This window comes from Thalassophryne amazonica, chromosome 10 (genome assembly GCF_902500255.1).
Source record: "Thalassophryne amazonica chromosome 10, fThaAma1.1, whole genome shotgun sequence".
Taxonomy (NCBI): domain Eukaryota; kingdom Metazoa; phylum Chordata; class Actinopteri; order Batrachoidiformes; family Batrachoididae; genus Thalassophryne; species Thalassophryne amazonica.
The window spans coordinates 33,658,380-33,683,230 of NC_047112.1; the positions used below are offsets into that span (position 1 = coordinate 33,658,380).

The window sequence follows — 24,851 nt, forward strand, 5'->3', positions numbered from 1 at the left end:
ACATCAACACTTGCAAGTTGGTCAACTTGATTGTGATTCAGCCGACTAGATGCACATAGATCTGTACATGTCTCATTGAGCTGAACTGGATGCATGTAATAAAGGAAATAATCTATATCCAAATGTCATCACAATCACAACCCCTGCACATAAGAGACCTGAGACACTACTTCCCAGCTACCTACATCATTATAACATTGCTTCCAGTCAAATTAGCACCAAATACTAATGCCACATGTGGCCTCAGTGACCCTCTGAGGACGCGAGTGTGTGAACGGTGCAAAAGGTTAAAAATGGCTGCAACTCCTCAGCAGTCTCAACTGAAGAAGCTTCTTGGATGATTGTTGAGTAAATGGTAAAATGGTAAATGGACTGCTTTTAAGCAACTTTCACACTGGCGTATTTGTAGAGTTGCTTATTGTGGCGTATCTTCTACGCAGAGTTGAACAGCTCTATGCTCACTTTTAGCCGCTCTGCGTCAAGTTTTTGCTCCCTTCGCAGCAGTATGTTGAGGGCTATGTGCGTAGGACGGAAGAAATTAAACATGTTAAATTTTCTTTGGCGTAGAGCGCTGGACACAGTTTTAAGCAGGTCTGTGCAGCACAGCGTTACTGCATGCAAGTCTGTGCAACACGCACTTCTGTACACAACCAAAAACTGAGTGCGTGAATCCAGAGGAATCAGCTGGAGAAGAGGATCACACATCCCACAGCGCCTGTGTGTGATCAGAACAGCTGATGTAACTGATGGACGTGTGTGCTCAGAGCATGGAATCGAACCTCAACTCAGAAATCCAGAAACACAACAGAAACAGCAGGTTGCTCTCTCTCTCTCTCTCTCTCTCTCTGTGTGTGTGTGTGTGTCTGATCAAACAATAAGAGCTGTGACTCTTTAAAATAAAAGCCTTGTCACTGCATGTTGGTGCGATCATCAGATGTCCTGATTGATCAGGTCTGATCAAACCTGGAAAGAGCTATGACTCTTTAAAATAAAAGCCTCGTCGTTGCATGTTGGTACGATCATCAGATGTCCTGATCGATCAGGTCTGATCAAATCAGCGGAACTGATCGGAGCAACCGGAGCTTTAAAAGTATAGAGTCATAGTGCTTCATTCACAGCAGCCTTTACCACAGCCAGACTCAGCAGCATCTGTACACAATGAAAATGATCCACCAAGACAAAATAAATAAATAAAATAATGTTAAATGACTCTGTGACGTGCACCACACCGTGCATTAGAGAACACAGCGCACTTCCACAGAAAATAGCAGCTTTGGCTACATACATGGCAGTAATGCGACTGTATAAACCTCATGATACAGTCCACTGTTTTCCAAGTGCAGCGATGTGTTCTGCACAGCCGACAGGAGTGAACTGGTTTTAAATAGTGGCAAGGGCTACACACGACTGTGTGCACACATTAAAAAGCGAACACGCAGCTGCAAGCAAATCTACGAACATGGAAAAAGGCTGAGTACACGTGCTTTTCTGGTGTATTTAAATGAAACACAACGCCACAATATGCAGCTCTACGAATACGCCAGTGTGAAAGGGGCTTTATATAGCGCTTTTTCACCTGCATCAGATGCTCAAAGTGCTTTACACATCAGTTACACATTACAACATTACACATCAATACCTCACATTCACCACAATGTCAGGCTGCTCCCATGCAAAGCGCCCACTACAAACCGTGAGCACCTAGGGGATTAAAGACCTTGCCCAAGGCCCCTAATCCAAGTGTGGGGCCAAGTACAATAACTGAAGTTATTGTACTTGGCCCCACAAATCTTAGAAGCATGGTGTCTAACCAGATCGTTACTCTGGATGGCATTTCCCTGATCTCTAGTAATACTGTGAGAAATCTTGGAGTTATTTTTGATCAGGATATGTCATTCAAAGCGCATATTAAACAAATATGTAGGACTGCCTTTTTGCATTTACGCAATATCTCTAAAATCAGAAAGGTCTTGTCTCAGAGTGATGCTGAAAAACTAATTCATGCATTTGTTTCCTCTAGGCTGGACTATTGTAATTCATTATTATCAGGTTGTCCTAAAAGTTCCCTAAAAAGCCTTCAGTTGGTTCAGAATGCTGCAGCTAGAGTACTGACGGGGACTAGCAGGAGAGAGCATATCTCACCCGTGTTGGCCTCCCTTCATTGGCTTCCTGTTAATGCTAGAATAGAATTTAAAATTCTTCTTCTTACTTATAAGGTTTTGAATAATCAGGTCCCATCTTATCTTAGGGACCTCGTAGTACCATATTACCCCATTAGAGCGCTTCGCTCTCAGACTGCGGGCTTACTTGTAGTTCCTAGGGTTTGTAAGAGTAGAATGGGAGGCAGAGCCTTCAGCTTTCAGGCTCCTCTCCTGTGGAACCAGCTCCCAATTCAGATCAGGGAGACAGATACCCTCTCTACTTTTAAGATTAGGCTTAAAACTTTCCTTTTCGCTAAGGCTTATAGTTAGGGCTGGATCGGGTGACCCTGGACCATCCCTTGGTTATGTTGCTTTAGACGTAGACTGTGTTTCATAATTATTGTATGGCCTTGCCTTGCAATGTGGAGCACCTTGGGGCAACTGTTTGTTGTGATTTGGCGCTATACAAGAAAAAAGTTGATTGATTGATTGAGTAATCGAGTTGAGTAATCAAGGTTGAACAACATATTTTATTTTGTGAAAGTGTCTCTGGGGTGTGGCCTGCCTAAGAGTCCTACGTCCTATACAGGCCCATTGATACCTGGCCTTATTCCTGGATTGCATAGTGTCAATTTATGACTCCCCGTGGATGGTGAGGCCAGCCCAACACTGGTTTCTTCCCCCGCCAAGGTAGTCGTAAGCAATGCAAATGAAATGTCTTATCTATGCACACAGACAGGCTACATGGCTGGGAATTTAACTCAGGTCTAGATATTGTGAGCCCAGCTCCTTACCCCACTGAGCTACTTATGCTAATAATAATTAAAAAAATTTTTTTAAAAATGCACATTACACATACAAAATCAAAAATAGACATTTTTATTAAATAGAAATATTAATCCGGATCAGAGGTTTTAAGGTGCAGTTGGTGAGTAAAGATGAAAACTGTTTGTGTGAATCATTTTGCCCCGACACTGATTTGATGTTTGCTTTCTAATCCTTGTCTTTTGTCTTGTATTTTCTTTTAATTTTTCCCATTCGGTCTGCGTAAATCATTTGTTTTCTCACGGGTCGTAAAGCAAAACGAGCTTCGGTCTGAGTTTCTAATTTCGGTCCATGGCAGTGAGATGGTGTTGGCGCGTCGTCGTGTGCGCGCTCATACGGCCTTTAATTTTGATTATACTCGACAGGCAGAATGAATTCCCCTCCACCTCTTAAATTACAGAAGCTGATGTCTTGTCATGTTTGTTCATTACTGAGAAAGAAGGGCTAAAACAAAGAGGAAAATGGTATTGATTTGTATTTCAGCTCGAGCCTGATGCATTTGACCCGCTGCACCCTTTAATACATTCACAGAGACCTTGTCATCGATCACGATAGCTGCAGGTTGAACACACTGATGGAACCGATGTTTTGTTTGTTTTTTCTGATCTCCTTTCCTTCTGCTCAGTCCATAAGTAAACATTAAAATCAATAGACAATTTTAAACTGCAAAGTAAATTGTAGGAAATGAATGATATGTTTTCTCTTCGGTGAAAACACGCCAGGAGTTGCGGGGCAGGAGATTAGCGCGGGCCTTTGTAGATTCCCTCCGACTGGGAGACGAGCACGCCTTGCCAAAACTCTTTGATTCAGAAAGAAAATGACAGACGCCAGTCGCATCATTTGGCCCCTAAGCCCCAAAGTCTCAGTCTGTTCATGTCTCTGTATGATTTGTCCTTGATGACTTTTTGAAGCAGGTAGCGAGTTTATCTGATTACGGATGAAGCGCTTCCATTCCCGCGCTTCAGACTGGGCCAGGCCTGCAGTCAGTCATCACACCTCCACTCCCAGCAAATGGATGTGGATCAGACACAATACTTCAAACTTATTACTGCTCACTGCTTTTATTTCATCACTGCCCAGAGCCACTGTGCACACCACATATGCTTAGATTATATTGATAAACATCATTTGTGGTTGTCATTCAAATGCACGGTTTCTTCCATCAGTTTTGAAATTAACAATTTTTGAAGGAATGACTGAATATTAAGGAAATAGAATAAAAGTCTTTTTGTTGGACAGAACATTGTCATTTTGAAACTTGAACACCATGCATATGTTTCAAACGGTTGTTTTGGTTATAGCACAGACTAGTGGTCAAAAACAACACCTGCTGTCAGAGGAGATTAATAACTTTAAAAGTATAAGGAGGCTATAAAGCTCATTAAATACAGCTGTAATTCAGCTCATCTTAGTGATTACATAGACAGTTTGAAATAAATGCTTCTCTTGATTTTTTTTTTTTTGTCACTGAAATTTGACTGCCTACTTTCCTCACAAATCAGTGTATGATATAATCACAGCTGTTGTGACCATGTTTTTATGAACATGTAATAGTGCAGGACAAACCTTCGAACAGGGTGGTAAAGACACAAGCTCCTGAATTAAAACAAAGCCACAGAGAAAAGTGGGAGATGATCTCTGACTGCTTGTCTGAGCAAGTGATGCTGAAAATAAAATCACATTTACCATTTAGAAAAATGAGTCATGTACTTTAGGCCACAACATTATCATTTACCTTACATATAACTATAAGATGTTTGGTAATTCTTTACAGAGGGTACATGAATTAATTAATGCAGTAATAAACATTAACTGACAGTGACTGAAGTCAACTGCGTGACGTAGTCTTCTAAGGGTGTTCATGTTCTTTATAAATTCTTCATTATTGTGTAAATGAATAACTGAGTCAACATGAACATTATTAATAAGGTAACTATGTAACGCTTATTAGTGCATTAACTAACATGAACAGATCTGATTAAATTATTACACAGTTAATAATTCTTTCATTGTTAGTTAATGTAGTAATAAGCATTACCGAACACAACCAACCAAAATAAATTATTACTAAACAGTTAATAATTCTTTCACTGTTAGTTAATGCAGTAATAAGCATTACCTAACATGAACAACCATAAATTATTACTACACAGTTAATAATTCTTTCACTTTGTTAATGCAGTAATATGCATTACCTAACATGAACAACCATAGTAAATTATTACTACACAGTTAATAATTCTTTCACTGTTGGGTAATTACCTAACAGTGAGCAACCATAATAAGTTATTACTACACAGTTCTTTCACTGTTAGGTAGCGCTTATTACTGCATAAACTAACATAGCAAGTCCCTTTGGCTGCCCCCTTTTCACTCAGGGTCACCACAGCAGATCTGAGGTGGCTCTGCGTACTGATTTGGCACAGTTTTATGCTGGATGCCGTTTCTGCCGCAACTCCACATTACATGAAGAAATGGGTATGGGTGGATTTCAAGGGGTGGTTTGGCCACCACCCCTGCCTCACTGCATTAACTAACATAAACACACATAAGTTATTGCTAAACAGATAATAATTACACTACACCCTCTTATTGAGGTGGGTGTCTTCGTTGACACATTAGTATTAGTATTTCAGTAGGCGTGCTGACGAAACTTTTAACATCTGCTAAAAGCACAACCTGTTTGCGGTTTTCTTGCTTTTAAACTTGGACAAGACCGAAATGATGGTGTTTGGTCCAGCGAGACATCAGCATCAGTTTGACCAGCTTAACCTAGGTTTGTGTGTCATACGTCACACTGACAAAGTGAGGAACCTTGGGGTGATTTTTGATCCCACATTGTCCTTTGACCTACACATTACAGATATTAGGATGACTGCTTTCTTCCACCTGTGAAATATAGCCAGGATTCGTCCCATCCTGTCTGTGGCTGATGCTAAGACCCTGATTTATGCGTTTGTCTCTTCTAGACTGAACTACTGCAATGTTTCATTTTCTGATTTACTGCAGTTCAGCATTAGGGGTCTCTAAATGGTTCAAAATGTTGCTGCCAGACGCTTGACAGGAAGCAGAAAGTTTGACCACATTACACCCATTTTGGTGTCTCTTCACTGGCTTCCTATCTCTGTGAGGTTGGATTTTAAGGTTCTGCTATTAACCTATAAAATTATTCGCGGACTAGCACCTCCCTACTTGGCTGACCTAATTAAATCCTACGTACTGGCCCAGGCTCTGCGTTGTCAGGGTGCAAGACTACTTTGTGTCTCTAAAGTGAATAAAAAGTCTGTGGGTCACAGAGCCTTCTCTTATCGTGCACCTGCTTTGTGAAATGATCTCCCTATGGAAATAAAACAGTTTGATGCTGTAGAGACAGTCGAGTCCAGACTTAAGATGCATTTATTCTCCCTCTCATATGGCTAGCATACTGGCATAGTACGGTACTATGCCTCCTGTCCTTTTAAATTAATTTTATTAGGAACGGAACAGGTCTCGGCCTTAACTTTATTGAAATTCTGCGTCTGTCAGTAAAGCTTAGGGCTAGTGGCCGGCGATCACCTTAGTATTCTCTCTGCTTTCCTGTCGATTTCTGAATGATACCTTCGGTATAGTTTTTCCGGCCGACTGATTCTTTTTCTCTCTAGCCAAGGTATGGATAACATCACACAGGATTGACAGCTGCAGATCACAGGATGCTGGACTGACCACGAGATGCCATGCCTGAAGCTGATGCAGCACGCTGTAGTTTGCATTTGGAATAGACGTTGCCGTGGTGACAGGCCCACTGACAGCATGAGAAATGAACACTGGCCCTGCACTCCAGGGTGCTGGATGACCCCTCATGCCTGCATGGTCATCTCAACAATTGCGCCTTTTTTTCCTGTTTCTTCAGCGTGGTAAAACTTTGTAAAAACCTTGTGTTAGAATGGCCCAAACAGTGGGTCACCCCTTTGAGTCTGGTCTGCTTGAGGTTTCTTCCTCAACATCATCAGAGGGAGTTTTTCCTTACCACTGTCGTCTGTGTGCTTGCTCTGGGGTTGGTAAGGTTAGACCTTATTTGTATGAAGTGCCTTGAGGCAGCTTTGTTGTGATTTGGTGCTATATAAATTAAATAAATTGAAATCATTCATTCATTATTAGGTAATGCTTATTACTAAAAAAAACAATTCATTCACTGAACACCCATAATGTATTACTAAACAGTTAATTCAGTTAGGTAACCCTTATTTCAGCATCATTTTTGACTAATAAAGACATTTATCTATAACACTGTAAGTTCATGCTTATTAGTGCATTCTGAGGACTAATGAGTATTAAACACATTAACAGTTAATTCTTATTAAAGGATTAACTAATGCTTAATTATTAATTATAAGTAATGCTTCTTACTGCATTAGCCAATGTTAGTTTGTGTCCAGGACTTTGTTTTTGTCAGTGGGAGGTTGGGGTTTTAATTCAATTTGACACACATATGTGGAACAACATTTAATCTCTTTATGTGTTGTTCTCAGATTCTGGACCAGTTAAGCCTACTTGGAGAAAATCCACCTGCAGGTCTAAAGGAGAATTGACCAGAACCACCAAGTAACCACCTCTGACCTTTAAGTTGCTGACTAACACGTCGGTGTTAAATCCAGTCTGATAATGCAGAATTCAGGGATAAAAGAAAACGTTCCAGATTTTACCTGCACCATGCTTTCTCTGGACACGAGTTCATGTGATTCATTGATCGACAGGAAAGCAAACAGTCATCATTCTGACAGTTGATTCATCATTTAATTAGGAAGAAAAATGCCAAATATATTGATTCTTTTCTCCAGTGTGAAGATTTTACTTTTTCTCAGTTACATCACTGTAAATTAAATATTTTAAAGATTTCTGACTTTTGGTCAAATATGACTTTTTTTTTAAAGGTGTTTCACTGGGTGTATATCGCATTTTTTTTTTTTATTTTATTACTGATAACACACACTCATTACTTAGAATTTCATCAGTCCTGCAGTCAGGCCATCTCACATATGCGCTCGATATTTTTTAAGATTCAGAATGATTCAAACACCTGTCGAGCCAAGTTTGCTGCGTTTACGCTGAGATTTTGAAGGATTGTGTTGTGGAATGTTAGCTGTACCGCCTCCCACCCACCAGTCAGCTGGGCTGTTTTAAACCACCCTGATGGAGAAACCAAGCGTCTAATTTCTCTAAAGCAGTGTGTGAAATTGGCTCGGGGAGGAAAAAGCAGCAACATTTTGTGTGTGGGAAGGAGACGGTGTGGATGTAAGCTGCAGCTGTTAAGGACTCAGCTCTCAACACACAAAGAAGACAAGAAGGTAGCCGAGAGCCACCGCTGTCAGCCAGCGGCGACACAAGAGCAGATTTAACAGAGCAAGAACAAAACTAATCTGATCCAAAGGTGTGGCAGACGCTAACATTTAGTAATAACATTAAATCATCCTGTTCTAAAATGCTGACTGAAATGTCTTTAGAATACAGTCTGTGGGCACGAGTGCTTAACTTTATAATGCGTTTCATCTGTACAGGTGTTCATTTAGCGGTTGTAGCTGAGCAACGTTGTTAGTAAACCTCGGTCATTGTTACAGCAGGTACGCTGATACCTCACTATAGACAGAAACCAGCAAAATACAGCTGTAATTCAGCTCATTTTAGTGATTACATAGAGTTTGTAATAAATGCTTATTTTTTTTGTCACTGAAATCTGTCTTTCGAACATGAACATCATTTATGTTACCAGTAAATGCAGCATTATGCATTAAGTAAATGAAGTGTTAACTGTTTAGTCATCATTTATTAATGATGTTCAATAATATAGTAATAAGAATTAACAGTAATTTAACAATGTTTACTAATCCTTTATTAATGGTGTTCGATAATTCAGTAATAAGACTCAACGGCCATTTAACAATATTTAGTAATCATTTATTAATAGTGTTCAGTATATTGGTAAGTTGTTAAACAAATTAGTATCTTAGTTAACACGAACACCCTTAATAAATGGTTACTAAACAGTGATGTTTCAATTCACTTTTACTTTATAAACAACAGTAATGAGCATTATCACTTATGTTTAGTGTATCTTAATAAATTAATTGTACAAATTATGAGGTTAACATGAACACCCTTAAATGATTACTAAAAATTGGCAATTCAGTAAATCAAGAAGTTTCTCTTGTGTGATTTGATAAGCCAGTAACTGAACCAGACTTGCACTGAAATGGGTGAAAGGTTCGGCCTGGCATAGAATAGAGACCCTCAATTTTTTTGGTTAACTGTGGATAATGAAGGGGTGTGGCAGCAGAGTCTACATTCTTGTGTGTAATGGATACACTGTATATTATGAAGGGAGATGCTTTGTTACAAAACTATTTTTTAATGGCCTTTTGCATTTTTACAGGGGCACATTGAAGCTTTTGCAGTGACAATACAGCATGTACCTGTATATGTAGAACCATAGAGTTACATATATGAAAGCTAGCATGTACACTCCCTATACCACTAATGTTAACGCTGCCTACATGGGGGCACAGCCACAATTACCAAAGAGGGCAAAAAGTACGACGTACCCAGATGTGCAACGAATGAATGAATGAATACGGAGGCCAGACCCAAGACAGACACAACTGTTTGCCCTCTTTGGTAATAATGACACATCATGCTCCTTGCCAGCACATGGCCAGGCGTAAGTCTGCCCTCTAGCTTTCATATATGTACCTATGTGTAGAACACACTTGGGAGCTCAACAAGTTTGTTGTAAGTCTCCTACAAATGAAATATGGCCTTCACTAAAGTGAACTACCACTTTAGTTTGAAATTATATATTTTTAAAAAGGCTCACTTTAAGTTTCTCATTGAAGTAGCAGATTGTCATCTACCAAACTCGTGCATAATTATTTTAAAATTGAGTTTATTTTATTGTGTTGTATGTATCTGTGTACTTTTTCTTTAACTGTTCAATTTGAAGTGATTTTTATAAACTGATACAAAAGTTGATAGTCATAATAAATTACAGTGCACTTTGCTTGTAATGTAATACTTTCTCACATGGTGAAGATTCTGAATGTCCAAATTTTACAGCAGCTTTTTTCTCTAAGAACATGGTTTTCAAGCTGCTCCCTTCCCTCATTCATTCTACTAATGGAACTGAAATGAGTTTTGAGGTACACAGCACATATTTAAAATGAGCACTTAGTCCACATTTCTGCAAATCTCTTTAAAAGAAGGGCTGAACGTCCATTAGTGACCAGTACTGTGTAGCTCAAAAAAATGTACCCATTGTAACATTCATGTGATATTCACTGTACAGGTAAAGGATCGCAAAGGAAAATTTGATTAAAAATGTATCATAAAACATGTAGTGATAACTATACAAAGTCATCAGTCTTTCAAAATTTATGTTTTATCATGATCTATATCTTCAGAATATACACACTGAGTTCACTGCTGAAGATGAAGGCTCTTCATAGAGCCGGATTTTTGACACTTCATATGGTTGAAGTCATTAAATATCATTTTTGCTTCTGCTGAAGGTCAAACTTCTTCAGGATCTATGGTGAGTCTCTTGGCATCGCACCAAACATCTAGATTTACTTCTTAAGGGACTTTTTATTCTTCTTCTTTCTTCCAGCTCGCTCTGCTGCTCTCTCTGCCATAATCTGCTGATACTTCTTTTTGTTGTTTCTGTAAAAAAAAACAAAAAAAAAACAAACAACAAAAACAAAAACATAGTTTAAGCTTTGTGAGTCTGATAACAGTTACCTTTATCTCTGGCTAATTTGGACACAGAGTACCACCCTGGTGTTCACCATTGGAAATTTTCCATCTGCTCTCCACCTTTAAACACATGAACCAACTCCCAGCCTTAAACTGTACAATTCACTATCAGATCAGATCTGGGAGCAAGCTCTGGTGCCATATCCACCACACTAAGGAAACCACCTTAAGTCCCGATTGGCTCCATGCCCACCTCTTGAAAGTACAGTGGTCCAGTTACGTTCTAAAAATAACCAACAATAAGCAAAATCCGCAAAGTAGTCAGCGCTATTTTTTGCAATTATTATAGATGTTTTAAGGCCGTAAAACCCCTCACTACACACCACACACATTTTCTCACTTTTCTCTCCTGTGTAAACGCTCTCTTTTTTTCTTCTTGGTGAGAAGATTATAAACAGACACACGCAGAACTCTCCCTTCACTCACTGCCTCCGGAGGTACGGATGTGGGACCTGCAAAGAATCCAAGTCCTCTCTCGGTGGCCATGGAGCTCCGCGGCCAACATCCACATCAAAACAGTGAGCGTAGTCTCTGGAACTGTTGCCAGATTTGGCGCAGCTCCGCACAGCAGACAGGAGGGCGGTGTGAGTGGCCCGCTGCTGCATTTACCAAGCCCGCAGACTCAGTAAGCGCATCGGAGGCATTGAGAGCAATCGCGGTGATGCCGACCGGTGCTGCGACCAACCCACCTAATAAAGATGCAGAACATAATGTGTTGTAAAAAAAAAAAACAAAAAAAAAAACATGCAAAATTGCACTTAAAAAAAAATCCATGAAACTGCAAGGCTGCGAAAGGTGAACCGCGTTCTAGCGAGGGACCACTGTAATCTGCTGCAGCCAGGTGGCACATTTCTCCTATGTGTTGGATCAGGCCCAGAGAAATGTGCCACCTGGTCAAAATGTTGCACCAGGACTTTCACTTTCCTGTAAAGATATTAGCATCACTATACAATTCACATTACTGTAAAGAAACATCTATTTTTAAGTTTCATCAGTGGTGGGCACAGTTCCGCTAATCTGCTAACCACGAATTAGCAAAGATAACATATTTGTTAGCAGATTAGCTTTTCAGATAACTTTGAAAACCATCAGCGGGCCAATTAGCTTCCGCTAAATTTAGTTCCAATAACTTTCAGTCCACTTTTTTTTCTTTTCTTTTTTTGCTCGTGTAGAGACAACGCTGAACGGTCAGAAACACCTGTAAAACCTAAAATCCTACATGTTAATAATTTGTGTTGTGTGCTTTGCAGTAAACAGACCGCTGTAAGAAGCTCAATCCTCCCCCAGTAAAAGTGGACAGCTCAGCTACTATGACAATACTCATAGTGGGCAGTCATGAAACGCAAAGCACCTTTCACTCATGGTTTCATTTAAAACCAACTAATTCCAGATAGTTTAGTGAAAATAACAGCAACTCTGTCATTTTTACAAAGTGAAAATATCAGCTATATATTTTAGTTTTAAAGTAATGCACGAATTCTGAAGGTTTGATGTTAAACAGACATGTGCCGAAAGGCATTATGGGAAGATTCAAATGACCCGCTCTCATCACTTCCTCTCCCTCCTGTCAAAATGCAGAGAACACTGCTGTCTACTGGATGGGAGTGTAAATAGACCAACATATTCAGAACGTCTCAATATAAGTGGATCACAGATCACAAGCATTGTAAAAACCAACACAGAAGTTACAGTAACTTTACAGGGGGTGTCAAAATTGTCTTTTTTTTGTTATTGTTTATTTCAGTTTCACGAGAGTATATCATTTTAAAGTACCACAATTCGCCCCATTGAGATATTCCATAATCCCTTGTGCACAAGAGAGTTGCTGCAGCCAAAATAACACTGAGAAACTACTCGATGACAACTGCAAATGAACATTATATGACCAAAATGTAACTTTTATGCCTTTCATAACATTTTTAAGAGACTGCTGCATGAGACCCTGAAAACGTGCTAAAAGAAATATTCCATGTCTGCTACGTTTAACCTGCGTGGAACTTCATAAACACACACATATATATATAACTCTGGAACAAACAGTGCTGTAAAGGACAATAAGCAGGATGTTAAAGAGAAAACTTTAGTTTCCTGCAGATAGAATGACATGAACATGAAGTAGGGCTGCAGCTATCGATTATTTTAGTAATCGAGTATTCTATCGATTATTCTGGTGATTAATCGAGTAATTGGATAAAAAGTACTTCTGCGTTTTTAAACATCAATAGTCCAGGGCTCTCCCTAAGCAAGGGCATAATGTCACTGCGCCAAAGTGTTGGCATTTTGCTGAAATGGCGATGGGATGTGGCTTTGTTTTGTTTTCTCCAACTTGTAAAATGTAACCATTTTTAAGTTTTGTTGTTTTTTTTTTTTGTTTTGTTTTTTATAAAGGTTGATGGACTGGGTCCCTGCGTGATTTTTTTAATCCCTCTTTCTCTGCAATTCAGCAGATGCATTTCAGCTGGAAGATGAACATGTAAGCCTTGCAGTTAATTTTTTTTAATTATTATTTAAGTTACCGTGTTTGTGAAGTGCTGTGTGTTGCCCAAAAAAAGCAAAAATTAAGAAGTCAAACACTCAGTGTGAGTCTGAGGGAAACACAGAAGAAAGAGTGGACTTCTGCTGTTTGTCAATGTAGCCGGGGACAGAGCTGTGACTCGCCCGGTCTGACAGCCCCTCACACCGGCCGGGCAGAGAGAGACAGCAGCTGGCCACCGGGTCAATAGTCCCTCCCCACGTAGAGCAGACCGTGCGTTTTTAAAAATAGACAAACACACTGCTTCGCTTTAAATGCACAGTAAGTCTATTTCAGATGATCAGTGTGGACCATCTTTCTCTTTAAAGGCTTTATTTTACTCTCTGTGTCACGTTGGAAAGCGGTAGCTATCGTTGCTAATTTGATTAGCTGTTATGCTCTAGTCTTTTTTTTTTCCTGCGGACGTTGCAGCGCCACACACAGGCCTGGCATATGTACTACAACATTAAACGAAGCTTCGAGGCACAGAATTTGCCTCGAACATTTTTTGTAATCGAATTATTCGAGTTATTCGACTAATCGTTTCAGCCCTAACATGAAGCGATTGCGACTCTCAGCAATTCCCCACTCACTGTAAATAACGGTGAAACAACCCGAGCTTCTTGCGGTTTACATAAAACAAACACAATAACCGTCTATAAACCCAGATCATATATTCACAATATACTACTTTTAGGCACAATATACAAAGAGTTTTATGTTGGGATGACCTTAATGCTGTTGTTCATGTGCAGTGCAGCAGTTAAATTGCAGCCTGATCAAACAGTCTCAATGCGAACTCTGACATTTTGCGACATTTGAAACCTCACACACAAATTACAGTTGGTCTATTTACAGTCCCATTCAGTAGATGGCAGTGTTCTCTGCATTTTGATTGGGGGGGTGAGAGCAGGTCATTTGAATTTTCCCACAATGCCTTTCGGCACATGTCTGCTTAATGTCAAACCTTCAGAATGCATACATTACTTTAAAACTAAAACATATAGCTGATATTTTCACTTTGTAAAAATGACAACTTGTCCGGAATTAGTTTAAAATTTTAACCATAAGTCAAAACTGCCTTGCTGTGCATGACCCCCTGTGGCATGTCTGCAAGATGGTATGCCTGTGAAAATAAGTCTTTTCCTCTCTCTGGTCACCAGGTGTCTTTTGCTGAGAGAACGCTGATCTTAGACAGAAGCGCTGGCTTGCTGTTGTTTGTTTAATCCATACTGGTCCCAAACTGCTTGCACGATACCATTATGACTGAGTCTGACTTTTCAAGGTCACATCAGCTCAAAGGTCATGTGATCAATAGAATACTCTAATCATCCATCCCTAAATTTGCACATGACCTAAGAATTAAAAAAAGAAAAACATTCAAAAGACTAAATTCTTGCTACAACCAATTAAATTATAACAGGATCATTTTTTTCATTATTTGCATTTTGTCTGAGCCCTTTAGACGTGATGGAAGCGTATGCACAGGTTCACCTCCAGGCAAGACTGGAAACCATGTGACTCAGGACTTCAACATAAAAGACTTTGGGGTTTTTAATGGGGCTGGGGTAGGTTGTTTGTTACGTGTTGTACTGGGATGTTACAGATGTTTTTAGATCAGAACAGATTTGGGGTTGGTAAGGATAGACTTTGCTTGTGTGAAGCGCCTTGAGGCAACTTTGTTGTGATTTGGTGCTATATAAATTAAAATAAATTGAAAAATTGAAAATTTACATGAATGCACAAAATGACAGGAAAAGGGTGAAGTGGTAGGTTAGGCAGGGTTTGTAGGTCTCCTTCGTTCCTGTTTGATGGTCACAAATAAACTGACATACTGTCTGAACTCGGCATCAGCCAGCAGCTCCTCCATCATGGTTCTCTTCCTCTGTTTCTTAGGAATGCGGGAGTGATAGAAGTCTGCTGCGTTGTCCATCACAGTACCAACCTGAGTCACACACAAATTAACACTCATAGGAGGACAGCTACACATAAAAGTGTGTAAAATGACATGTGAGGAGTTGTAACTTCACTGACCTGAAAGTACTTTGGAAAGCCTTCTCTGTCATTCTTCTTGTAGAACCTCTTGGGATCCAGAGATCCCCTCATTTTCAGGACCTGGAGGTCTCCTTTCAGCTCCTGAGTGAGCTCAGGGGCCTTCATGTTAAACCAGCTCTCTCCTGTCGTTTTCTCCCTCTCCACCTGTGACATTCAAATACACCAAAAACCCGTTGAGATACAAGGTAAATGAACTACACTAATGATCCACTAGGCTGCAGGCCGCTGAACAGGTTTTTGGACTGGATGCATTATGATTTTGGTGTCAAACTGTTTTCAACATACAAAAACATTTCCGCTGCATTATGTTAGAATATGTTGAAAGCTTGATATTAAACTGATCCTCGACATTCTGTTAACTTTTATCTTTTAAATGAAAACATTTTACTGACCCAGGGCAGCTGGGCATGTGGTTAGGTCAAGGGTAAAAATAGGGATTTGAAATTATTCATCCAGCCAAGTATTTTCTAATCCCACTTATGCCAGTTAAGGGTCATGGAGGAGTGAAGACCATCCCAGCATTACTGGGTGAGAGGTGGGGTACATCCTGGACATGCTGCCAGTCCATCACAGGGCAGATTTCCAGTCATTTTCGGGAAAAATATTTAATTGGACCCATTAAAAATATGGGTTCTGTGAGAAATTTAAGATTAAAATCTGCTCTGTAGTCTCAGTGGTGCCAGAGATACAGCAACTGATGATTTCATTTGCATCAGAGGTAAAAAAAAAAAATCAGATTTGATCATCAGGGGGATTCGAGTAATGGGTGAAGATTTTTACTCCATTACCATGGTAACACTTTAGTTTCTGACAGTGTTTCTTTAGGGCCTATAAACTGTTGCATCTTGCAAGTAATTTGGACACCAAAATTAAGACTGTGCAGTCACTGGTTCTTGAAATGGTTATTTCACCTGTTCATAGATGGACAGGTGAAATAACTTGCATTAATTTTTTTAAATCATTTTAGTTGGGTTAGTGAACTGAATTGGTATGTGGATTGTACAAACATATGTTGAGCACAAAATCTTCTCCAGTTTGCTCACAAATTTTCATACATTTTTTAAATAACTGATTGATGAGATGCATAATCTGCATTCTAGTGTAAACATTATGAACCAAAGCACGACTCTCAACTTACTCTGCGTTTCAATTTCAAGGCTTTTCTAGATTCACTGTATGGAGGCACCGCATCCTTCTTTTCGAAGTCTGGACCGATCACACTCTTCTTCATCACCTGTGCAATGAACAGTGTCACAACACCGCAGAGCACAAAACTACAGAGTACTAACACGATGTGCACACAACGGCAAAGTCAGACAAATCTGCAGAGAAAACCAGAGCAACGCCGCGTCAAACCTTATTGACTTTACTCAGCATGTACAAAGTTCATTATTCATTCTGCTCGTTCTTTGTTCACCGATCACCTTCAGAAGGGGAAGAAAATCAATCGCTTATTTACCTCATCTTGGATCATCTTCTCCTTTAGTTTCTTCAGAGAACTGGAGGCAGGTTTTGATTTGCTGCCATCAAAAGTGATGTATAAACCCCCAAGCTCCTTCATTCTGAGGCCAGGGTCAATACGACTGGACAACTCTTTCCTGAAACAAATTGGTACAGAAAATTCCTCAGGAGGTGCGGCTGTAATTTTCCTCACCTCCGTGCACACATTAAAAATCACAGCGACCTGTCTGCAGAGCACGGCTGCACTGTACAGAGACTCGTCTCTATAAGTCGTCGCCTTTACATTACTATACGTGCGTGCTCATGTGATCGCTGCCACCAAACATTTACTTACACCTGAGGATTTCTGCCGGAGAAGAGGATCTGTGCATCTTCATCCTCATCATCATCTCCCTCTTCATCTATAAACTCCTCATCCTGCTCACTTTCCTCTTCCTTTGTGCCCGCTGCCACCTCCTCCTCCTGCCCTGGTGCATCCTTGTAGTAACGTTCGTCTGCCTCGTGCCCAGGCCGCGTGTCAATCATAAACAGTCCTGCCACTGATGCTGCTGCTGCTTCACGTTTCCTGGGAGGCCTCTCTCTCTCTGTTTCTGTATACCCACAATCCTCCTCTTCAGACTCTTCCCCATCCTCCTCCTCAGCACTATCACTGTCATCTTCATCCTCGCTGCTCTCCAGCAGGCCGGCTGATGTTGTATTCTGGGCCACAGAGTCTCGTTGAGGCTCAGAGGTAGAATCCACTGTGACCCGGTGCTGCCGGTTAGACGTTTTATCAGTGGACTCGCTGTGGACATCTCTGGACCCAGTAAGGGGCAGAGACCCGTCACTTGAGCCACCCACCTGCTCATCGGCTCTGTCTGACATGCAGACTTCCGTTTCCTCCTCTCCACTGGGCAAAGCTTCCACTACAGTGTCCCCGCCCAATGTCTCCTCTGCCACACACGGATGTCCGCCCATGGCGCTCTCTGAGTTAACGTCCATGTCACATACTGTTTCTCTGACTAATTGGCAGGAGGGAAGGTTTATTAGCTCTAACGACGTGTCTGTTTCCTGCATCACTGCCATGTCTGAAGTGTCCCCTTCCTGATTTCCAGCAGATGGCTCCTCCTGCTGGTCTCTCACCAGTACTGCAGGCTCATCAGCAGTTTGGCCTTTTTTTCTGGAACTATCTGCTGCTGAGGGACTGGCAGACACATGGGAATGGTCCTCAGAGAACTCTTCCTCTCTTTCTGTCTGTGTTGTATCTACAGTCATTTGTGCAGGATGAATCACGGTTATCTTTTCTTCTGCACTTTGACTCTTCTCCTCCTCCTCCATCAAGGTGCAGTCTGCATCAGCAGTGATCACTGTGCTTTCAAACACAGAGTCATTTAAGACACCGACTCCCGCCACTGACGTTTCGTTACCAAATTCCTGTTCTTGAGCTCCAGAGGAGTCAGATCTCTCTTGGATAACCTTGAGAGCCTTGGAGGCAAGCCTGGTGCTCGAAACAGTTAAACTCTTTTTCCCTGATCCCACACCACTGCCGCTTAGTGCATCTTCACTCAACGGGGAATGCACAGCCGTCAGTTCAGAGTCAGAGTCTGCGGCTTTGGATTTAGTTTTGCCCCGTCTGTGAGAGATCTTACTGGGGCCTGACTCAAAACCATCAGAATCACAAGACTGAGATTCACTATAGTCCACAGTGGCAGCTGCTGCCATCCTACTTATTCTCCTGCTTCTGCGACCAGCCTGTGAGGAGCTTTCTGAGGCCTCATCTTGGGACTTGGGGATGGGCTGTGCTCTTGATCTTGTAGTTCTGCGGGTGTTGGGTCCAGGTATGTCTGCCTCTGGCACACTGGATGTACAGCTATCAGCATCTGAGACCTCTGACTCCTCAATGTACTGCTTGGCAGATAACCTGGCACGAACACTTCTTCTTGGACTTCTGGAGGCTCTCTGGGATTCTGTCTCCTCCACCGCACCAGCGTTACCATCTCCCCCCTCAACATGAATCATGTCAGAACACTCAGAAATCTTCTTCCTCCTTGTACTCCGCCGAACGCTGGGGTGTATTTTTGATGCGGACACAGATGAGGAGCACGATTCCACCTCAGATGTTTCATCATCCTGAATTGTAGCAGAGGGCCACCTCCTTCTTTTCCCCCTTCTGCATGTCGCTGGTGTTTGAATGTCAGACGCCAGAGAGGAACAGGATTCCTGATCTGACATCTCTGCTTCGTGGGTGGGACCCACTGGTGTAGAAGGCTGCTCTGGACTGTGGAGTTTGGAAGACCTGGTGCATCTTTTCACTGAGCATGGGGGACTCAGGGGGGATGCTGAGGGATTTTCTTCCCGCTTTTCAAGCTGGATCCTTGTGTCTACCACAGCATTCAGGGTAAGGCTTCCTGCTCCTTTAGTTGTGCTTCGAGTCCTTCGACCAGTTGATGGAGTGGCCTGTGTGAGAAGCATTACACAAAATCAAAACCACAGTAAGCTGGACTTCAAGTAATCGATTACATCAACCTGCTAATTTTATGTCCCAGCTCCCTTTGGACAGATATTACTTATGAATGTATCCAGGTAATAGAGATGATTCCCAGTTTCATGGTGTACTGCCGTTGGGAAAATGCCCCACCTCCAAAACTCAGATTTCCTGTTCAACGTATGCGCTCTATAAACATTCTTAGCATGGATCATTCAATGAGTTTTACATAGCTAATACTCATTACTGAAGTGTGAGAATGTTTGTTATTTAAAAAACAAAAAAAAACGCAAAGACAACACATAGTAGAGAAGGAAAGCCACTAAATGTACAAAGCATCTGTTTGAAGAGTGCCTGAAAGGACAAGATGAACATTACAACACCTACAGCTTTTTGCTGAATTCAAGCCGATGTAATTTTGAAAATGACATCAAGGAGATAGAGGGGTGCAATATTAACCTCATCAACAAGGCAGAAAACAAGACTAACAAGCACAATTTTATTTTCTCTGTCACTGGCTGCAGTCATAATACAAACCAAGTCAGTTCACGACCTGACCTGCACAACAAGTGAATTCTCCACAACAACTTGACGCAACTAAACAACATTCGCTTCCTATACAGGTCAGTTGTTAGGTCTGTGAATCTGTGTGACCAACACTGCAATGAATAAATAAAAACAATGGTTTTCTGCTATGGGAAAGCCGGAAAAAACAACATAAGGCTGATACACAATATTTACAACAGTGCTACATTTATCATTTGGGCTTGTTCGACAGATAAATATGCTTGTCAAATATGATAGCTGTGGTGTAGCTAGTATCCCTGCTGTCAATCACCACTATGCCTAAATTAGCCATGTCGTATGTCACTGTAGAATTCAATGCAATGCATAACCCAACAAATCAGTTATTCATATGAAGTGTCTGTATCAAGTATTGGTTACAAATCTAGAATGTCATGAAAAAGTTAAATAATTTTTATCAGGTATTCCAGAAAATGAATTTTTTACAGATTCAGGACTCCTTATGTTAATTCATTCATTGTTGGTCCTGATTATTCCAATCAAGGGACATGGAGCTGGAGCCAAGCCCAGCAGTCACTGGGAAAGAGACAGGGTACACCCTGGACAGGGCACCAGTTTATCGCCAGGCCACATATAGACAGACAAATACACTCTCACTCGAGATCATGTAAACTCCACGCAATAAGACTCTTTTGTGTCTTATTAAACTGTTGTATCACATACAAACATAAATAATCATAATTAACCGGCAGCACGGTGGCCTAGTGGTTGGCACTGTTGCCTTATAGCAAGAAGGTCATGGGATTGATTCCCACCTGTGGACCTTCTGTGTGGAGTTTGCATGTTCTCCCCGTGTTCGCGTGGGTTCCCTCCAGGTGCTCCGGCTTCCTCCCACATCCAAAGACATGCAGGTTAGGTGGATTAAAAACTTTAAATTTTCCGTAGGTACGGGTGTGAATGTGTTTCTCTGTCTGTATGTGGGCCTTTGACGGATCTGTATAAACTGAATGTGTTTAGGTTTTGGATGGATGAACAGAAAGCATCTGAAAAAGTCACCAAAGTTTTCATTATTTACAGTTTTTCTGAGAATTTTTTTATTTATTAAAAATAAAAAACACAAGTGATCAGCAGTGCCTGATCCTGTAAATGACATGTAACACTATTGACCAGTGGAGGGCAACATACGCACACGAGGCTAAAGTGTTCAGCATAACTGTTTGTTATTTCATAGCCTGTTCAGTTATAATTTTCTGAAATGCTCTGATCTGTTTAATAACAAATGTTTGGAGCTAAAACGTCCACTATTAGTCATTTAGAAACGACTGTTAGAGTCGCAGACGTCCCTGAAACACTGAAAATCTTTTTCACTCGGTGCGGACTGAAGCCTCGGGGACGTTGTAAAGCTTTAGGGTTTTGGACAAATATATGTCTCTAACTAACACCTACCTGCACCGCAGAGGTCTGATCTGTGTCAGTTTTAGTAGAAGAAACGCACACTCTTCTCCTTGTGGCCACCATCGCTGCACGTTGTCCTCACTTCCGCCTGAGAGGAAGACTCGACCAAATGATCGTCGAAAAGAGGAGTGACAGGAAAAGTAAACGATTACGGGCCAGAGTTGGATTGGATTGGATATATTTGGTTTAAATTTCATACCAGTGTAAAATACAAGTACAAAATAAAACCGAGGATAGCACTTAAAAGGGAAAAACACTTCTTTCCAAAGTGGTCCTCATACAATATTAAAAATGAGATTAAAAACAAAACGTTAAAAACATCACATGAACAACAATATAAATAGAATATATAAACAATCTAATAATATAAATACAAATATTTGAGATTTAAAAATTAGCTAAAACACATACAAGCGGATATTACAAAACAATTTTACCAAGACAACACCAAATTCAAAATATCATGCAAACCAGTAATAAATATACATGTGATTAATTTAATTCTGCAATTTACTCAATAAAAATTCTCATTTGTTTTTTAAAAATAACTGACACAATTTGACTGATTGAGGTAGAGTATTCCACAAACAAATTCCTGTATAAATAAAGGAACTTTTTCCAAAACCTTTAACTCTTCGTACTATACATGATGCTCTTGTTCTGTAGTCATGCTGATTTTCACCCAATTGTACATTAACTGTGAGGTAATCTGGAGCAGTGCCATTCACCACATTAAACATGTGAACAAGTTTCAATTGTTAAACTCTATACTCCAAAAACACCAACCATACTGAACTGTTCATAACCAATGTGTGTTCTGGAAGTACCATTTAACAAGTACAGTCCATCTGGAAAGTATTCGCAGTGCTTCACTTTTTCCATATATTTTATGTTACAGCCTTATTCCAAAATGGATGAAAAATTTTTCCCCTCAAAATTCTACTCACAATACCCCACAATGACAATGTGAAAAAAGGTTTTTGTTTTTGTTAGTTGTTGTTGGTTTTTTTGTTTGTTTGTTTTTTGCAAATTTATTGGAAAAAAAAGAAAAGAAATCACGTGTACATAAGTATTCACAGCTCAATTGGAGTCCACCCAGGGTAAATTCAGCTGACTGGACATGATGTGGAAAGACACACACCTGTCTACATATAAGATAGGTATAAGACAGGACCTTATATACATATAAGGTCCCACAGTCCCACCCAAGCATGAAGTCAAAGGAATTGTCTGTACACCTCCGAGTCAGGATTGTCTCAATGCACAAATCTAGGGAAGGGTACAAAGACATTTCTGCTGCTTTGAAGGTCCCAATGAGCACAGTCACCGCCATCATCCATAAATGGAAGACGTTCGGGTCCACCAGGCCTCTTCCTAGACAGATCTGACATCATAGGTGGGCCTTAAGGTGCTTTGCCCACCCTTGCAGTGAGTTGGGAGTGCCCTGGATGGACGAGCCTGTCAGTCAAAAAAAAAATAAAAAAAATCGCAGGCTGCCATGATTACAATTTGTATAAATTTCCAATATCAATGATTCATAATAATATTGATAAATTACAGCCTAGCAGAGCATAGACCACAAAAAGGGAGACCATTGCTCCCCCCCAAATAAACCTTCGGAGTTTGGTACCCTAGAAAATGGATACCAGCTTTCTTAACGTTAGTTTCCTAATCTGTTCTGGTTCCAAGATAAAGGAACCGAAAAAACCTCTGCCTCTGTCTACCCCATGCTGGACACTGGCCCAAAAAATGGAGAGACTGTGGGACAGTTTAAGCCCAGACTGAAAACTCATCTCTTCTCCCTGGCTTTCAACACTGGCTAAGTGGCATATGCTTTGCTCTGCCATTTTGCTCTGTATTTTTATAGTAGAGAAGCTTGAATCTTTGACTGGACTGGGTTGCTTGACGTGAGGACGTTTCGCTTCAAATCACAGAAGCTTCCTCAGCTACAATTCTTGCTCTGGTAGTCTGACTTCTGTCTTCACTCTTGTAGAGAAGAATAAACCAGAAGCCAACAAAAGCTGGAGCTTTTTATCCTAACCAGACCCCACCTACCGAGAGGCTGACTGCTATCGGCTAGTGACTAAACAATAGCTCTAATTAGCACCTATTATGCTCTAGTTAGCATTCTCCTAATGACAGGACGGAAGCCTCCCCTGATGGCTCCCTTGACGACTCTCTCCTGATGACGTGAATGACTCATTACCATGAACAAAAGACTGAAACTGCTTTGACCTGAGTACCATATTGTAAACAGGGAACAAAGCGTGTCTGAGACCCGCTCCGCGGTTAAGGCTGGGTTTCAACTGTTTTACAAGGAATGCTTCCTTGACACCTCTCTCAAACCATTTCTTCTCTCTGGCTAGAGAGAGAAGAAATGGAGCAAGAATTGTAGCTGAGGAAGCTTCTGTGATTTGAAGCGAAACGTCCTCATGTCAAGCAACCCAGTCCAGTCGAAGATTCAAGCTTCTCTACTATGGAAACCACCTGGACAACTGAGAGCCTACACAGAAACTCTGTATTTTTAGATTTTTTATTTATTTATTTTTATTCTTTTCCTTTGTTAATATTTTACACTTTTGTATTGCTATTATTGTGAAGCACCTTGGTCAGCTGCAGCTGTGTTTTAAACCCAGGACACGCTGGAGGGACTACATCTCTCGGCTGGCTTGGGAATGCCTTGGGGTTCCCCTGGAGGAGCTGGGGGAGGTGTGTATGGATCGGGAGGTCTGGGCGGCTTTGCTTGAGCTGCTGCCCCCGCGACCCGACTCCGGATAAAGCGGAAGAAAATGGATGGATGGATGGATGGATGGATGGCTGGATGAATTGAATTGAATTGAGACGTTTCAGGTTCCTCCTCACAAGCTGTACATGTACTACCTGTTGGAGTCTCATTACCATTCTATGTCTGTTCAAGAGGTTGTGACCTGTGAGAGTCCCAACCTCTGTACTTATTATACTTCTAGGAAGGCCAACTAGCTCCCTGGAAAACCTTAGGTTTGGTCCTTCCATGAAATGTGTTACCTGCCTGCAGTCACTCAGGCACTGCCATCATTTGTGGTGCTGCTTCCTGAGCCAGTTCTGGAGGACGGTCTTCTAGACAGCAGTTGACATCCCTACAATGGGCTCTCGACCCACAAATTTAGTTGACCTCCCCGACTTTGCAAGTCAGTCTGCTCTGTCATTACTTGGAATGCCTGTATGACCAGGTACCCACACTACAACTACATCATTAATGTCTCCCAGTGTGTTAAGTGCCAGTATTGAAGAATAAAATATGGAGCATTTATTAGGCTATAGCCTAATAGTCATCAGGTAGACATACAGAGACAGATGCAGCCACAGCGGGAGTTACCACAGCAACCAGACCAACAGTTCCACTTTACTGCATGCCCATATATGGTACACATACATGACAAATAGAATGTGAAACTGTCTTTAAACTACACTCAACAAAAATATAAATGCAACACTTTTGGTTTTGCTCCCATTTTGTATGAGATGAACTCAAAGATCTAAAACTTTTTCCACATACACAATATCACCATTTCCCTCAAATATTGTTCACAAACCAGTCTAAATCTGTGATAGTGAGCATTTCTCCTTTGCTGAGATAATCCATCCCACCTCA

General features: G+C 41.0%; 2 protein-coding genes across 3 annotated transcripts in view; one reads left to right on the plus strand and one right to left on the minus strand.

Moving 5' to 3' along the window:
* spata6 (spermatogenesis associated 6) overlaps positions 1-9,996 on the plus strand; it is a 34,819-nt gene extending 24,823 nt beyond the window's left edge. The window contains exon 9 of the mRNA XM_034179727.1: positions 7,475-9,996. Coding sequence (XP_034035618.1) covers positions 7,475-7,551 — 77 coding nt within the window. The 3' untranslated portion in view covers positions 7,552-9,996. The remainder of the gene's footprint in view (positions 1-7,474) is intronic.
* On the minus strand, positions 9,907-21,349 carry dnttip2 (deoxynucleotidyltransferase, terminal, interacting protein 2). 2 transcript variants are annotated; one of them, XM_034179724.1, is made up of 8 exons: positions 21,212-21,349; positions 17,111-19,212; positions 16,775-16,913; positions 16,454-16,549; positions 15,295-15,459; positions 15,096-15,205; positions 11,089-11,092; positions 9,907-10,655 (listed from the first exon to the last, which is right to left on the minus strand). In XM_034179724.1, the coding sequence occupies exons 1-8, from the start codon at positions 21,281-21,283 to the stop codon at positions 10,581-10,583; spliced, it is 2,763 nt and encodes a 920-aa protein (XP_034035615.1). In that variant the 5' UTR covers positions 21,284-21,349; the 3' UTR covers positions 9,907-10,580. The 2 variants fall into 2 exon arrangements, with proteins under 2 accessions (XP_034035615.1, XP_034035614.1); XM_034179723.1 differs by lacking the exon at positions 11,089-11,092.
* Positions 21,350-24,851: the final 3,502 nt, after the last annotated feature.

Excerpts from the sequence above, each read along its gene's own strand:
- dnttip2 (XM_034179723.1), bottom strand. The coding sequence starts at position 21,283 with ATGGTGGCCACAAGGAGAAGAGTGTGCGTTTCTTCTACTAAAACTGAC. Across the intron at positions 16,914-17,110 it reads TCCGGCAGAAATCCTCAGGT|GAAAGAGTTGTCCAGTCGTA; the intron begins GTAAGTAAATGT and ends AATTTGTTTCAG. Across the intron at positions 16,550-16,774 it reads AGAAGATGATCCAAGATGAG|GTGATGAAGAAGAGTGTGAT; the intron begins GTAAATAAGCGA and ends TTCATTGCACAG.